At 40.9% G+C, this 18,411-nt stretch overlaps 1 protein-coding gene across 4 annotated transcripts in view; it reads right to left on the minus strand.

The window, feature by feature from the left end:
• The window catches only part of ROBO4 (roundabout guidance receptor 4), a 1,497,877-nt gene that overhangs the window by 777,404 nt on the left and 702,062 nt on the right, over nucleotides 1–18,411 (minus strand). For all 4 annotated transcript variants that reach the window (XM_044081194.1, XM_044081193.1, XM_044081195.1 and 1 more), the window contains one exon: nucleotides 9,417–9,544. In XM_044081194.1, coding sequence (XP_043937129.1) covers nucleotides 9,417–9,544 — 128 coding nt within the window. The remainder of the gene's footprint in view (nucleotides 1–9,416; nucleotides 9,545–18,411) is intronic.

Below are 18,411 nucleotides of genomic sequence, written 5' to 3' on the forward strand. Positions count from 1 at the left end.
CCTTTGCATAAATATTACACCATATTAAATGTCTTTTTCTTTCCCATGTCCATATTTCCTCTTCAGATGTTTCCTGATATTCCTGTTTTTTTCATGCTTTGGGGACTCACTCCATCCTGCTGTGATGTAACCTGTGTTAGACCTTCTACATCAAATCCTTCACTTTGCAGGGACTCCATAACTTCAACTTCAATTTTTTTTTACTTCTGCTTTACTGATCTTCTACATTCCATCTTTGTGATATTTTTCTTATTGTAAAATTTTCCATATTTGGATGCTTTTGCCTGTATTTCTCTTCAAATATCTTTGGGGCTGCCTTCTTTACATTGATTAATTTGGCTTTCTCATTTCTATAAATATTGCACCATATCAAATCTCTCTTTCTTTCCCATGTCCATATTTCTTTTTTATAGTTTTCAAATGGTGGTGTTGTTTATATTTTCACAATTCTTCGGTTGCTTCTTTTTCCAAACAGATCAGGGTTTCTTGATCAATATACTGTTTTTCACAAATCTGTTGTATCAATGAACAAAATTTTCATTTGAAGCTTCTGACAGATTTTTTGTAGAGGTATTTTTCTTTCCTTTAATTTCTCTCTTAATCATTTTGTATATCTTGTGTCTGGAAATTCTGGGCTTTTTGCATAACAGTAACAATACATAAGTTCTCTCTTATCCTCAATAGTCCACTTTATCATCTTTATGGCTCTTCTTTGGCCTATCAGTTTTTGTGATTTTTGTGAACTGCTACTTCCTTCTACAACAAGGGGGCCATCCTCCACCTGGGCTGGCCCCATTGTAGGAATGTTTCTGTATTTTGATGATTCTATACTGTCATCTTTTCCAGTCGTGGCACCAGTGTACCTACCAGGATTGGGCACTTTTTTATCCTGGGTCTTGTGCATCCAGCTATCTTTTTTAGTTTTTGACCTACTTCTGTCCATGATATATGCTATATAAATACAGTCTATATATCAGTGTTGCCTTGGTGAGATTTTGTGAAAACAGGGTTCACCTCGTGAAGGTACTCACCAAGACTTGAGGATGAATTCATTTTCAGCACTACTGCTCTCCTTTGCTTGCTGACTTTTCATCTCTCCATTTGGACCCCCTGTATCCTGTACCTATATCCTGTACAGTGAGTATGGCAGTGAGAGGCATGGAGTTACTCCTTATAAGTGATATTATCCTGTACGGTGAGCGTGGCAGTGACAGGTGTGCATTTACTCCTGATCATTGATTTTATCCTGTACATTGAGTACTGCAGTGACAGGTGTGGAGTTACTGCTGATCAGCAAAATTATCCTGTACAATGACTGTGGCAGTGAACGTTATGCAGTTATTTCTGATCAGTGCTATTATCTTGTACAGTGAGTAGGGCAGTGACAGACTTGGAGTTTCTCCTGATCAGTGCTGTTATCCTATATGCTGAGAGTGGCAGTGAGAGCGTTGCTCTTATTCCCGATCAGTGATATTATCCTGTGCAGTGAGTGTGGCAGTGACACGCATGCAGTTATTCCCAACCAGTGCTATTATTTTCTACAGCGAGTATGGAACTGACAGAGATTCTGCTGCTCAATGCTATTATCATGTAAAGTGGGTGTGGCAGTAATAGGTGTGCAGTTGTTCCAGATCAGTGATATTATCCTGTACAGTGACTGTAGCAGTGACAGGTGTGCATTCATTCCAGATCAGTGCCTTTATGCTGTACAGTAAGTGTGGTTGTGACAAGATGCACTTATTCCCAATCAGTGTTACTATCCTGTTCTATAAGTGTGGAAGTGACATACGTGGAATTTCTCCCGATCAGTGAAATTATCCTGTATAGTCCATGTGGCACTGACAAGCTTGTGTTACTCCTCATCAGAGATATATCCCTGTACAGTGAGTGTGGCAGTGACAGGTGCACACTTACTCCTGATCAGTGATATTATTCTCTACACTGAGTCTAGCAGCAACATGCCTGCAATTATTCCAGATTATTGCTATTATCCTGTACAGTGAGTGTGGCAGTGACAGGCATGAAGGTTCTCCTGATCATAGATGTTATCCTGTACAGTGAGTGTGGTAGTGAAAAGAGTGAAGTTATGCCTGATGAGTGGTATTCTCCTGTATAGTGAAAGTTGCAGTTACAGATGTGCAGTTATTCCTGATGAGTGCTATTATCCTGTAGAGTGAGTGTGGCAGTGACAGCCACAAAGTTTTTCCTAAACAGTGATATTATCCTGTACCATGAATCTGGCAGTGACAGGTGTGCAGTAACTCCTGATCAGTGATGTTATTCTGTCAGTGAGTGCAGCAGTGACAGTGGTGGAGTTACTCCTGATCAGTAATATTATCCTATATGGTGAGTGTAGCAATAACTAGTGCAAAGTTATTCCCGATCAGTAGTATTATCTTATACAATGTGACTGGCTGATAGAGGTGTGTAGGTTCTCCTGATGAATGATATCCTGTATAGTGAGTGTGGCAGTGAGGGGTGTGGAGTTACTCCTTATCACTGATATTATCCTGTACAGTGAGCATGGCATTGTTAGGCATAGAGTTACTGCTGATCAGTAATATTATCCTGTGCAGTGAATGTGGCAGCGACAGACATGTAGTTATTCCCGATCAGTGCTATTATCTTGTACAGTGAGTAGGGCAGTGACAGACTTGGATTTTCTCCTGATCAGTGCTGTTATCCTATGCACCAACTATGGCAGTGGGAGTCTTTCTCTTATTCCTGATCAGTGATATTATCCTGTACAGTCAGTGCTGTAGAGACAGGCATGGAGTTACTCCTGATCAGTGATGTTATTCTGTAGAGTGAGTATGGCAGTGACACACATGCAGTTATTCCCAGTCAGTGCTATTATTTTCTACAGTGACTGTGGAACTTACAGATAGAGTTTCTGCTGATCATTGTTATTATCCTGCAAAGTGAGTGTGGCAGTAACAGGTGTGCAGTTGTTCCAGATCAGTGATATTTTTCTGTACAGTAAGTGTGGCAGGGACAGGGTGCAGGTATTCTCAATAAGTGTTACTATCCTGAGAGTGTAGAGGTGTGGAGTTACTTATGATCAGTGATGTCATTCTGTCAGTGAGTGCAGCAGTGACAGTTGTGGATGAATGATATTATCCTGTATAGTGTGTGTGGCAGTGAGGGGTATGGAGTTACTCCTTATCACTGATATTTTCCTCCGCAGTGAGTGCGGCTGTGAGGGCAGTGCAGAAATTCCTGATCACTGATATTATCCTGTACAGTGAGCATGGCATTGTTAGGCATAGAGTTACTGCTGATCAGTGATATTATCCTGTTCAGTGAATGTGGCAGCGACAGACATGTAGTTATTCCCAATCAGTGCTATTATCTTGTACAGTGAGTAGGGCAGTGACAGACTTGGATTTTCTCCTGATCAGTGCTGTTATCCTATACATTGTGTGGACAGTGAGAGTGATGCTCTTATTCCTGATCAGTGATATTATTTTGTACAGTGAGTGTTGCAGACACAGGCATGGAGTTACTCCTGATCAGTGACATTATCCTGTTCAGTGAGTGTGGCAGCGACAGTTGTGGAGTTACTCCTGAACAGTGTTATTTTCCTGTACGGTAAGTGTGGCAGTGACACAAACAAGCAGTTATTCCTGATCAGTGCTGTTACCCTGTACAGTCAGTGTCACAGTGACAGACATGGACTTTCTCCTGATCAGTGAAATGTTTCTGCACAGTCTGTTTGGCAGTGAGAGGTGTAGAGTTATTTCTGATCAGTGATATTATTGTGTATAATGAGTGTGGCTGTGACAGGTGTGCAATTTTTCCATATCAGTACTGTTATCCTGTACAGTAAGTGTGGCAGTGGCAGGCATGAATTTATTCCCAAAAACTGCTATTATTCTGTACAGTGAGTGTTGCAGTGACAGGTGAGCAGTTACTCCATATCAGTGATATTCTCCTGTATGGTGAGTGTGGTGGTGACAGGTGTGGGGCTGCTACTGATCACTGATATTATTCTGCAAAGTGAGTGCGGTAGTGAGGAGAGTGGAAAAATTCCTGAGCACTGACATTATCCTATACAGTGAGTGCGTCACTGACACACACGTAGTTATTCCTGATCAGCGCTATTACCTTGTACAGTGAGTTGGGCAGTGACAGACTTGGAGTTTCTCCTGATCATTGTTGTTAACTTGTAAACTGTGTGGCAGTGATAAGTGTGCTGTTATTCCTGATCAGTGATATTATCCTGTATGGTGAGTGTGGCAGTGAAAGGCAATGAGTTACTTATGATCAGTGATATTATCCTGCACAGTGACTGTGGCAGTGTCAGGTGTGCAGTAAATTCCTGATCAGTGTTAGTATCCTGTTCAGTGAGTGTGGAAGTGACAAGCGGGGAGTTTTTCCTGATCATTGATATTATCCTGTGCAGTGAGTGTGGTAGTAAGAAGCACGGGGTTATGCCTGATGAGTGATATTCTCCTGTACAGTGATTGTGTCAGTGACAGGTGTGCAGTTATTGCTGATGAGTGTTATTATCCTGTACAGCGAGTCATGGAATTTCTCCTGATCAGTGATGTTATCCTGTCACTGAGTGTGGCAGTAACAGGTGTGGAGTTACTCCTGATCAGTGATATTATCTTGTACGGTGAATGTAGCAGTAACTAGTGCACAATTATTGCATGGTGAGTGTAGCAGAAACTAGTGCACAATTATTCCCAATCAGTGGTATTATCTTATACAATGAGTGGCTGATACAGGTGTGCAGATTCTCCTGAGCAATATTATCCTGTATAGTGACTGTAGCAGTGAGGGGTGTCGAGTTACTCCTGATTATTGGTATTATCCTATACAGTGAGTTTGGCAGTGATAGGCATATACTGTAGAGTGAATGAGGCAGTGACAGGAGTACATTTAATCCTAATCAGTAATATTATCCTGTAGAGTGGGTATGGCAGTCAAGAGCATGGATTTGCTCTTGATCAGTCATATTATCCTATACAGGGAGTGTGGCTGTGACAGTAATGGAGTTACTCATGATCACTGCAATTATCCTGTACAGTGAATGTGACAGTGACATACATGCAGTTATTGCTATTATCTTGTACAGTGAGTTTGGCAGTGTAAGGTGTGGAGTTACTCCTAATCATTGAAATTTTCCTGAACAATAAGTTTGGTAGCAACTGATGTGCAGTAATTACCAAACAGTGCTATTATCCTGTACAGTGAGTGTGGCAGTGAGAAGCATGCAGTTATTCCAGATCACTTGTATTATCCTCTGCAGTGAGTTTGGAAGCAATGGATGTGCAGGTAGTGATGCAGAGGCAGGCATGCAGTTACTCTTGATCAGTTATATTATCCTGTACAGTGATTGTTGCAGTAACATGTGTGCATTTATTTGTGATCAGTGATATTACATGGTACAGTTAGTGTCACAGTGATAGGCATGGATTTAGTCCTGATTAGCACTATTATCCTGTACAGTCAGTGTGACACTGACAAGTGTTATTATTCCTGATCAGTGATAATATCCTGCACAATGATTGTGGCAGTGAGAGTCATGGAATTTGTTCTTATAAGTGATATCTTGTACAGAGACTATGGCATTGATAGGGGCATAGTTACTCCTGATCAGTGACATTATCCTGTGCAGTGAGTGTTTCAGTGACAAGCATGCAGTTATTCTCAATGAATGCTGTTATCCTGTATAGTGAGTGTGCAGGTAACAAAATGATCATTATCCCCCATCGGTTCTACTGTCCTGTACAATAAGCATGACAGTGACAGGCATGCAGTTATTTCCAATCAGTGCTATTATCCTGTATGGTGAGTGTGGCAGTGACAGGTTGTAAGGTATTCCTGATCAGTGCTATTATCTTGTACAGTGAGTCTGTTAGTGACCGGCATGAAGTTACTCCTGAACAGTGGCATTATCCTGTCCATTAACTGTGGTTGTGATAGGTTTGCACTTATTCCCAATCAGTGCTATTATCCTGTACGGTACTGTATGTGTGGCAGAAATGGAGCTGCAGTTATTCCTGATCAGTGCTATTATCCTGTACATTGTGTGGCAGTGACATGCATGGAGTTTCTCCTGATCAGTGATATTTTCCAGAACAATGAAGGTGGCACTGACAGGTTTGCAGTTCCTCCAGATCAGTGATGTCATTTTGTCAATATGTGTGGCAGTGACATGTGTGGAGTTCCTCCTGATCAGTGCTATCATTCTATACAGTGAGGGTGACAGTGGTAGGCATGGAGTAACTTCTGATCAGTGATATTATTCTGTACAGTAAGAGTGGCAGTGACAGGTTTGAAATTACTCCTGATCAGTGATATTGTCTTGTACAGTGTGTGTGGCAGTGACTAGTGTGCAGTTATTCCCAGTCAGTGTTATTTTTTAGCATGGTGAGTGTGGCAGTTATAGGCATATAATTTCTCCTATTATCCTGTACAGTGAGTGTGGCAGTCAGGGGTGTGGATTTGCTCCTGATCAGTGATATTATCCTGTGCAGTGAGTGTGGCAGTGAGAACTGTGAAATTACTTCTGATCAATGTTGTTTTCCTGTATATAAAGTGTGGCAGTGACTCACATGCAGTTATTCCTGGTAAGTGCTATTATCCTGTACATTGAGTGTGACAGTGACAGAGACAGAGCTTCTCTTGACGAGTGAAATTATTTTGTACAGTGTGGCAGTGAGAGGGTTGGAGTTATTCCAAATCAATGATATTATCCTGTACAGTGAGTGTTGCAGTGACAGGTGTGTAGTTACTCCTCATTAGTGATATTATCCTTTACAGTGAGTGTTGCAGTGACAGGTGTATATTTACTCCTCATTAGTGATATTATCCTGTACAGTGAGTGTTGCAGTGACAGGTGTGTAGTTACTCCTCATTAGTGATATTATCATGTACAGTGAGTGTTGCAGTGACAGGTGTGTAGTTACTCATCACCAGTGATATTATCCTATACAGTGAGTGTAGTAATGACTGGTGTGGAGTTACTTCTGATCAGTAATATTATCTGTACATTGAGTGTGGCTGTGACAGGTGTGCAGTTTTTTCATATCAGTGCTATTACCCTGTAGAGTAAGTGTGTCAGTGACAGGCATGCATTTATTCCCAATAAATTTAATTATCTCGTACAGTGAGTATGAGGCATGCAGTTATCCCAATCGATGATATTATCCTGTACAGTGAGTGAGGCAGGGACAAATGTGCAGTTAGTCCCAGTCAGTGATATTATCCTGTACAGTTAGTATGGCAGTGGCATGTATGCAGTTATTCCAGATCAATGATATTATCCTGTACAGTGAGTGTGTCAGTGACAGAGGCGGAGTTACTCTCGATCAGTCATAATGTCCTGTACAGTCATTCTGGCACTGATGGGCATGGAGTTTTTCCTGATCAGTGCCATTATCCTGTACAGTGAGTGTGGCACTGACAGGTGTGCAGTTATTCTCCATTACTGTTATTATCCTGTACAGTGGGTGTGACAGCAGTGGATGTGTAGTTCTTCATGATCAGTGCTTTTTTCATGTACAATAAGTGTGGCAGTGATAAGCATTCAGTTATTCCTAATCAGTACTATTATCCTGTACTGTGAGTATGGCAGAGACACATGTGCAATTATTACTTATTATGGCTGTTTTCCTGCACAATGAGTGTGGCAGTAATGGTTTTGCAGTTTTTCCAGATCAGTGCTATTTTCCTGTACAGTGAGTGTGAGTGACAGGCATGCATTAATTCCCGATCAATGCTATTATCTTCTACAGTATAGTTAGTGTGGCAGTTATTGGTGTGTAGTTATTCCTATTCCCGATTAGTGCTATTATCCTGCACAGTGAGTGTAACAGTGAGAGGTGTGGAGTTAATCCTGATCAGTGATATTATCCTGTTCAGTGACTGTAGCAGTGACAGGTGTGCAGTTACTCCTGATCAGTGATATTATCCTGTAATGTGAGTGTGGCAGTGAAAGGGGTGCAGTTATTCCTGATCATTGCTATTATCCTGTACAGTCAGTCTGGCAGTAATGGATGTGAAGTTTTTCCAGATCAGTGTTGTTATCCTATACAGTAAGTATGCTAGTGACAGGCATGCATTTATTCCCGATCAGTGCTATTATCCCCATACAGTGAGTGTGGCAGCCATGCAGTTATTCCTGATGAGTGATATTATCTTGTACAGATAGTGTGGCTGTGACAGGTGTGCAGTTAATTTTTATCAGTGCTATTATTCTGTACAGTGAGTGTGGCAGGGACAGGCATGGCATTTTTGCTTATCAGGAATATTATCCTGTACAGTCAGTGTGGCAGAGACAGGCATGGAGTTACTCCTGATCAGTTATATTCTGTATAGTGAGTGTTGCAGTGACATGTGTCAGTGATCAGTGCTATTATCATGTACAGTGTGTGTGTTATTGACAGGCATGCAGTTATTCCTGATCAGTGGTATTATCCTGTCCAATAACTGTGGCTGTTACAGGTTTGCACTTATTCCCAATCAGTGCTATTATCCTGAACTGTGACTGTGGCAAAAATGGATATGCAGTTATTCCTGATCAATGCTATTATCCTGTATATTAAGTGTGGCAGTGACATACATAGAGTTTCTCCTAGTTTCCTAATGAGTGATATTGTCCAGTACAGTGAGTGTGGCAGTGACAGGTTTGCAGTTCCTCTTTATCAGTGATGTTATCCTGTCAGTAAGTGTGGCAGTAACATGTGTGGAGTTCCTCCTGATCACTGCTATTATTCTATACAGTGAGGGTGGCACTGACAGGCAATGAGTTAGTTCTGATCAGTGATAGTGTTCTGCATAGTGAGAGGTGCAGTAACAGCTTTGGAATTACTCCTGATTAATGATATTATCCTGTACAATGAGTGTGGCAGTGAAAGGCGTGCAGTTACTCCTGATCAGTGATATTGTCCTGTACAGTGTGTGTGGCAATTATTAGTGTGCAGTTATTCCCAGTCAGTGTTATTTTCTTGTATGGTGAGTGTGATAGTTATAAGTATGGAGTTTCTCCTGATTAGTAATAGTATCCTGTGCAGTGAGTGTGGTAGTGAGGGATGTAGAGTTACTCCTGATCACTGACATAATCCTGTACTGTCAGTATGGTAGTGACAGGTGTGGAGTTGCTCCTGATCAGTGCTATTATCCTGTATAGTGAGCATAGCACTGGCAGACATCGATTTACTCTGATCAGTGATATTATCTTTTGTAGTGAGTGTAGCAGTGAGGGGTGTGGAGTTACTCCCAATTGCTGCTATCCTGTACAGTGAGTGTGGGAGTGACAGGTGTGAAGTTACTTTTGATGAGTGATATTATCCTGTACAGTGAGAGTGTCTATGATGGGTATGTAGTTACTCCCAGTCACTGCTATTATCCTGTATAGTGAGTGTGGCAAGAATGGATATGCAATTCCTTATCAGTATACTTACCTTGTACAGTAAGGGTCACAGTGGCATTTGCTATACCAGCCTGGTTCTTTGCTGTGCAGGTATATCTCCCAGAGTCATCTTTAGTGACAAAGTGTATTTGCAAGGTGGTCTGTGAAGTTATTTCATACCTGGAATAAGATGACATGACATAGTATAGTTGAACTCACTAAGGACCCAGATTTAGAAATACATGAATTGTTTGCTGTTTTTCCTGCATTTTATTATTTTATGTCTGAACTACTTACAAATGTCAGTTGCTCTCTATAGTAATGTAATGACTTCTCCTACCAAGCAGTCTAGAGCTGCACACACAGCGTTTCATGCATCACACAACAGTATTGTTAAAGAAGAATCAAACAGCTCTGAAAACCGAGGGTGCAGAAGACATAAATGAAGCACAGAAGTCCTTCAACTGTCTCTCAAAGGCTATCAAAAGGTAGCGTTGTCTGGAAATGGAATTGATACATATCTGCAAAAAGTAAAACTTATGTTTTACAATAAACAAGCCCCCCATTCTCTTTTTTAGGAATTGTCAAGCAGGTAGTTAGTTATAAAAATGACAGAGTATGTTGAGGATTTGCCACCAGAAATAGGAGATGATTGGTGGGTGTAGTAAGCATATATTATTCTTGTGGAATGCTTTTTGTTTACTTAAATTATTTAAATGCTTGAATCTTAGTCATTTTATGTAAAATAAAAGCAGATACTAAAAAAGCAGCAAATCCAGTTCATTTTTAATGAACCAAAAATATGAAATATTTAAATTTTAAATTAAGAAATGCAATTAATTAAGCAGGACTGAAAAATACGGATGCAGAACAGGTTCACAAAGTGCATTAACTCATTGAATCACAATGATTCATCCAAAAGGTAAAACAATCTTTCTATATATTAAAACACATGCATGTTTAATGAAGTTAGTTTTGAGGAACAAGTTTTGTCTACCCCCACTCCTCCCCTCACTTAAATACACTGCATAGGATTCATAAACATCCACATCACTGTTGTAAACTCCCTGGTGCAGGGAGGTTAGTTTATGTAATGGTTCAGAAATGGGATTTAGAGACAGCCACTGCCCCAGTGAAAAATAACTCATTATTGGTTCATCACACACACACACACACACACACACACACACACACACACACACACACACACACACACACACACAAAATAACACAGGTGGACAGTAGTCTTTCCTTTGATAATCACATCACCACAGTAGTCAGGAAATTCTTCTACGTGGCACACCTCATCACAAAAGGTTTCTCATCCAGAAAAAAAGAGGTCATTGTTCCCCTCTACTCATCACTCATTAGACCCATTATACAGTACAATGTCCCTTTTGGTATGTACCTCACAAGACATCTACAACAACTGGAAAGGCTGCAGAAATACCTCATAAAGAGGATTACCAGCCTCAAACAAATGCCCTACGCAGACCGTTTAAAAAAACTCCAGCTTTACTCTGTCGCATATCGCCTACTCAGAGGTGATCTCTGCCTAACATACAAAGCTATATCAAACCCAGAGCTGTTGGACATACGCCACTAAAATAAATCCCAATCCCTCCGAGCTACATGCTCTAAGGACCTAAACCTTGTCACCACAATAAACAGAACATGCTGGAGGGATAGATTCCTGTCCCAGAAACTTCCCATACTCTGGAATAAATTACTTATCTATATCAAACAAAGCTCCTCATTAGCACTCTTCAAGAAAAATCTTGATGATTGGATGGGAAATAGGAAATTTACCCTGGGGATCACCTCTGTGGCTCTGCCCGACAGTGGCACAGGAAAATAATGTTCTTGGGTGGCAAAAGCCAGGGTACATTTTTGGCTGGACTTGTATAGGCCCCAGGGCCGATAGCCTAGTACCTACCTATGAACACGACCCCCACCCCCAAATCTTTGTCAAACTTATCTGCATTGTCTTTTTGATGGTGTCCACTCTTTCCCCTAGCAGTGGAAAATTAGACAGCTGAGTGATGCTTTGAATCATTCAGCAGCATATATTCGATGCCACAGGCACTTCTAGTGGAGACCATATGGCTAGCATTAATCTGTCACCTAGATTGCTGCATTAACATACAGCTAAACCAGCAGGACCCCCTCCATGGTGAGGCTTCCATAAGCAGAAACCCTCAGTCGTAGGGGAGTGTATGAATCCGCAAGGGTTACTGCAAGGGGAAAGTCACTCATGTTAAGGCTTCCTGCTCATGGTAAACATTTCGGTATCCTACCACTATGAATACAATGTATAGCAACCGAAAAAGCAAAAGGTCTGACTATAATTGCATGGTGGTCATGCTCAACAGTGAGACCATGGAGAATAACCTTCATAATTTTTTGATGTGATTCAATAAAATAAATAGTACTAACTGATAATGGCTGAAATACAACTTGGTCAAATGTAGGACAACTATCAATAAAGTAACACTGTCCTGAAACAAAACTGGTAGGTCCTTCAGAATAATTTGTCTGATGAAATAATATCTGATGAATGACATTCAGTATCTGATCTTAAAATTACACCAGGCACACAACTTTTTTATTTATTTATTTATTTTATTAGTTTTTTACAGTATAATAGTGGCCTGCAAGAAATATTTGCTTCTACAGTGGCTCCATGGATTTTTTTCAAGTTATTTACTGTACTACTTTTTCTGCGAATGAATGTGATTTTGTTATTAGTTGTCTGTTAATGAAATGTGGTGTATACTTATTACACTAACATCAACAATTACAGCATGTCAAATTAGTCTTGTAGTAACAGTACAACAGAGCTGCTTTGATAGGTTTCCATTGTTCAGGTAATGCACACAAGGCATCCTATGTCCTACTGTGACTTCCTTCTGCTCAGATCAGACCCTAGCCGAAACCTGGATCACCAAACAAAGCCTCATTCTTAACCCAGGTAAAACAAAACTACTCCTCTTTAGCTCCCACAGATGCATACCTCCCTCAGATAGTTTCATAATCTCTTCTAATAACAATACCACAATCACCCCCACCAATCACACCAAGCTGCTAGGGGTTAAAATAGACAATTACCTTAGATTTGACCTACATATTTCCATAACCATAAAAAAGTACATAAAAAACTTGGTCTACTCTATAGCAATAAAAAATTTCTCACCAACAACTCCAAAATTGCAATAGCCAGGACTCGCCTATTATCCACCTTACTGTATGCCTCACCTGTGCTTATAAATCTCCACAATTCTGACCTAAACAAACTTGACAGTTGTTATAATAAGATAGCCAAATTCGCTACATCCTCCCCCATCAGAACGCACCACTGTGACTGCCTCAAAAAACTCAACTGGCTAGAGCTACCACTACTACTTCAACTCAATCAACTATCACTAGCCCACAAAATAATACATTACTCTGAAAACACCCCAGCTCTACAAAATTTTCTTCAACCCAATACCACTACCAGGACCTTAAGACCTAGCACCCAAAGCCTCCTCAAGGTTACCAAATATAACAATGAGGCTGGTAAGTCAGTCTACAGTCACTACATTGCAAAAACCTGGAACTCCCTTCCTGCCCATATAACTGACAGGAAATCCCCAACCCAGTTCAAGAAGCTAGTCAAAATTCACTTCGTGAATAAACGGCTATGCTCCTGCATCACCCCTGGCTAATATCTCATCTCTGAAGTTTCACCTAACTTAAGACTGTCAAACTAACCAATTCAGAACACAGTACCTACTTAAGACTGTAAAGCAATTGCACATCCTGACTCTCTAGTGTTGATAGTAAACTATCCCAGGAATGTTGTGCTTCCTACAATCTTCTAAAGTTAATACCATATAGTACTAGGATCCTATCTTTTAAGACATATTGTATATCCAAGTGTTATCCTTCACATTTGTGTCTGTAAACAGTTGTTCTCTTGGAGCTTTTCTCCCTGGGCCTCCACTGAAAATGGATTTGTATCCAGTTGGACTCTCCCGGTCAACAAATGTAAAATAAATAAAATAAAATCACTTACACTTTGCTCAATAGTTTTAATGGCTGAAGTCCCTCCTTTTTGACATCTGATGATGATGATGATGAGGATTACAGGTTTTACAGCCTCACCTTACAGCCCATCTTGATTGACTATTACAGTTTTACTTTGCCTAGTCCAGGTTTCCTGTTAATGGCAGTAATATTGGCTTCCTCCTGTGATTTCCTCCTCTAACTTAACTTTGCGTACATGACTACCTCTTTAAATTCTTACTTGCTTTCCATTCTCAAGCTCAAGTTTTGAATGCTGTGGACCTTTTCTCTCCAGGTCTCTGCTGAAAATAGGCTCTTGCACAGTAAAACTTTCCCAGTAAATAAATATCAATAAATAAATAAACAAACATAAATTGTGTCTCTCATGTACATCATTTACATTTTGACAAAACTGATTAGTAACACTTATATCTGTATATAGGTACACCTCATATGTTGTATTTCATAGGTTCATAATAGGCTAGTGACCACCAGGGTTTGTAAAAGCCTAGCCATTCAACCCAACCCAGTTTTGTCTAGCATTGAAGCTCATCTGATGTTTTTCCAGACTACCCAGAAATTAGAATGTTAGTCTGGTAGTCTGGAAAGCACTGTACAAACTCTGGTATTCTGTGTCGCTGTACAAACAGAAAGCCAGAGTTTGTAAAAATGCAGACTCAGATGAGCTTTTTAACTGAAATGCATCGTTAACGTGATGTGTTGAAAACCTGGGATTTTCGTAAAAAGGGGGGAAATAAGGCATCCCACTGTGTTGGAGGGAAGCCTTCTAGCTTATCAGTGGGAGTGGTAAGCACTAGGTAGCCTATCTACCACAAAAGGAGTGGTTTCTGGCCAAAATTTGTAGTTTATTGGCCATTTGGGCAGTTTTTCCATCTTTTTTAACTTTCTGGTTTAAAAGCCCATGTTGCACTTGTTTCCTGCTTTTCCTATAACTAGTCTAGTCCAGATACAGATTTGCTGTGTCCAGGACTGTTTGTAAGCTTCTGAGAGGTGCCAAAGTCTGCTCTCCAAATTTTCCCTTAGATCTGCTAGCTCTCTCCTCTCCTGCACTTTTACTAGCTTATTAGTCCAGCACTTTACCATACCAGACTTCTTATAGCAATTATTGTAGCACACAAAAGTACTACCAGCACTAAATGTTCTACAAGGAAACAGCTCCAGTACTTATTAATGCCCACCCCTTCAGGCATGTCTAAAGGTCAGTTTCTTGTGCTTTTTCCTGTTAAACTGGTGAACTTTGGCATCCTGAGGCAATGTAGCAACTGCCTCATGTACACCGACAACCTCTTACATACCAACTCCTCTTACCTCCCAACACTCAGACTTGCGACAGATGCACTTATATATCCAAACTGGAAGCCACACACTCTCCAGCCAAGACTGGAATAGCTGGTCAAGAGGAGAAGGTCAACTCTTGCACCACACCACATGGAACACACAGCCCTCCAGTACACACATCAGCACTGCCTTCATATAAAAAAACAAACCACACACCCACCTTCATGGAGGCTCTCAATAAAAATCTACCCAAACACCAGAGACCTCCAAGGCAGAAACGCACTCGACCACCACACACAACACTAATCATGAGATGCACAACTCTCCTAAACAGTGTGCCACTCAACCAAACCCCCTAAGGTAAAACAGCATGCCCAGCACACTAGTCATAGGTGACTTGATAGTGAGGCACACTGATGTCCCACTCACTAGGTTGACTCACTAGGTTGAATAAGGAGAAAGTAATAGTCAGCTGCCTGTCAGGTGCCAGGATATGCCATATCATGCTCGCACTCAGGTCCCTCAACAACAGGTACAAATATGGCTCTGTCATTGTACATGTGAGTGTGAATGACCTGAGATGTACCTCCCTGGACTACATGAAAAGAGACATGGAGAAGCTCTTGGATTATGTAGCCCAGGTGGGTACAACCCTAGCCCTGAGCAGCATCCTACCATCACCCAGAATGATACCACAGTACAAGCAGAAAATGACTGATTTCAACAACTGGCTAAGTTTCTTGTGTCATTCTAAGGGGATCCAGTATCTGTCTGGGATGACATAATTGACATACCTCGAGGCTTTGCCAGAGATGGCCTGCATCTGTCACCCCTGGGCTTCCAGATACTGGCCAAGGGTCTTGCCACCCCTATAGTGCTTTTCTTAGGCGGTGTTTCAAAGACCAAATTACCACCATAACAGCTACAAACAAATGCAATCTGAGGGTCATGCTTCTCAATACTAGAAGTCTAAATCTCAAAATGCAGTCGGTCAAAGCACTCCTTAAAATGGAGAACATCGACATTTGTGCTGTAACAGAGACCTGTTTCAAGGCAGCAGAAAGCACCCCTGCACTACCAGGCTATAACTCATTCCACAGCTTTCAGCCCCCGGAACTTGGACTGAAGCTCCAAAGGTGGTGGTGTTTTCATATTCATAAAGGATGCGCATACCTCCAGACTGGTAGCCCAAAATAATGCATCAGAGATGCTTCAGGTGGAGCTAACATTGGGTAAGACAGCAATTCAGGTCGTAGCCTGTTATATGTCCCCAACCATGGCCCAAGACACTCACTCCACATTCCTAAGCACCCTGGAGAATATTAGGGTCCACCCTAAGACACTCATACTGGGTGACTTCAACTACCCCTCCATTAACTGGGAAACTACTCATGTACCAATACACTTGCCCAACGTTTCCTGGAATTCATTAATTCCAGTGCCCTGGACCAGGTTGTTCTTACCCCCACTAGAGGTAGCAACATCCTTGACCTGGTCATTACTAACATGGTTGACCATTGCTCTACACCAATAGTCAACTCCTCCCTGGTTAGATCTGACCACAAACTAATCACCTTGGAAATCCACATACCTCCCCCACCCCCACCCCCTCGCAAAGGTAACCACCATGAAAAACATCTCCAAAGCTAACTTTGGGCTCCTAAGAACAGAGGTGGCTAACTTCATGGCACCCATGCAAATGCAGAATAGTTGCATGACCTGCTGAATCATACACCAATGCACTGTACAAACATGTACACAAATGCATGGATCTCACCATACCCAATCTGGTGGCCCCTACCATAAACAAACTCTACAACAGAAGGAGGAAACTACTGCAGAATAAGGTGAAGTCCCAAGACTGGAAAACCTTCCTTATCAGCCTCAACAAAAAGTTGAGATCCCTCATAAAATCCTCTAAAGCTAGTTATGAAAACAGAATTGCAGCAGATAGTAAAGACAATCACAAGGCCTTCTATAGTTATGTAAAGAACCTCCACGGCAATACCCAGATTTTCTCTGAGCTACTGCACAATGGTACCTCCAATACTGAGCCAACAGATATTGCCAGTATACTGGCCGACAGAATCAGTGCCAACTTTACCCCTCTCCCCTCCAAAGGATCAATTACAATACCAGTAGATTGCCAGGCACCCAGTATTACTGCTGCACAGATTAAAACAGCACTGTCCAAGGCCAAGAATACAGCTTCTATGGGACATGAAAATATCCCTGGCTGTGTTCTACATGAACTACAGAGTGAACTGGCACCTCACCTGTGTGCAATGTTCAATCACAGCCTCACCTCAGGCTTGGTCCCTACCGAATGATGCACTGCTGTAGTCATCCCTCTCCACAAAGAAGGAGTGACTACAGACCCTGGGAGCTATTGCCCCATTAGATGAAAAACTCAGTAGGAAAAACCACTTTAATACAAACAGCAGAGCTTTCGGATACAATCCTTCATTAATACTAAAAATACAAAGGTCCTTACTCTTTAAATATAGGTCCAAACGGGTCATATGACCAGCAGCCAAAGAATCATATGACCTGATTAGGTGTGTATAAAAAATACAACAATATATAATTTATAAAAACATATAAAAATATAAAACATATATGTATATGTATGTGTTACTAGAAATGTATATATATTACTAAAAAATCATAATCTAGACCTACTTAGCCTAACCAAAACCGGTTTAAGGCTCACCATACTATTTAAGCCAGGGACAGAGTCACTGGCAAGTCTCAGAATCCACTCATATTCCTTAATTTCCAGATTATTATTTACATCTCCACCTCTAGGGGAAGGCTGGACAGAATCTATTGCTCTGAATTTAAAAAGATGCTGCTGTCCACACTCCGACATGTGCCTATATAGTGCATTCCTATCAATACATCTCCTAATCTCAGATTTGTGTTCTGTGATCCTTTCCTTTAGCTTACGTGTAGTTTTACCTACATAAAACGACTTGCAAGCTACACACGTAGCTAAATAAACTACATGTGTTGTTATGCAAGTCGCTGATGTATTAAATCTAAAGGTCATCCTATTTACAGGATGTTCAAATGTATCACTCTCACCGCTAATAATATCCTCACAACATAACAATTATGGCATTTGCGTGTGTCAGGACTACCAGAGGTTTGATATTAATATTAGTAAAATCCTTATAACATAATGAGCTCTTCAGGGTTCTCGTATTTTTATATGCAAAATAGGGTCTATTACCTAGTAATACCTTCAATTCATTAGACGCCATTAAAATTAACCAATTCTTAGATATAATCTGTTTAATAAGGGGTGTTCTCATACTATAAGAAGTCACATATCTAACTACTGTTTTCTCTAACCTACTAGGAGGTGTATCCCCTACATTTATGATGTCAAAAAGGAACGTTGGCCTAAGGACCGTCTTTCTATCCTCTAACACTTTCCTTTTTTCGTCAAGCAGTAAGGAACTATCATATCCACTAAAAGCAAAGTCTGCTAGCATCTCATCTAGCTGTATTCCGAAGCACTGATCATCAGTATTGAGTCTACTCAATCTGCATAACTGAGACCTCACAGTGCTCCTAAAGATATGTGGTGCATATTCAGAGCTGTGGATGAAGGCAAGGTGGTTCATACAGCCTACCTTGATCTGGCCAAGGCCTTTGATACTATTCCTCACTCAGGAATCATAGAAAAACTCACT

The sequence above is a fragment of the Protopterus annectens genome, chromosome 8.part0 (assembly GCF_019279795.1).
Source record: "Protopterus annectens isolate FY-2018-M chromosome 8.part0, PAN1.0, whole genome shotgun sequence".
NCBI lineage: Eukaryota > Metazoa > Chordata > Ceratodontiformes > Protopteridae > Protopterus > Protopterus annectens.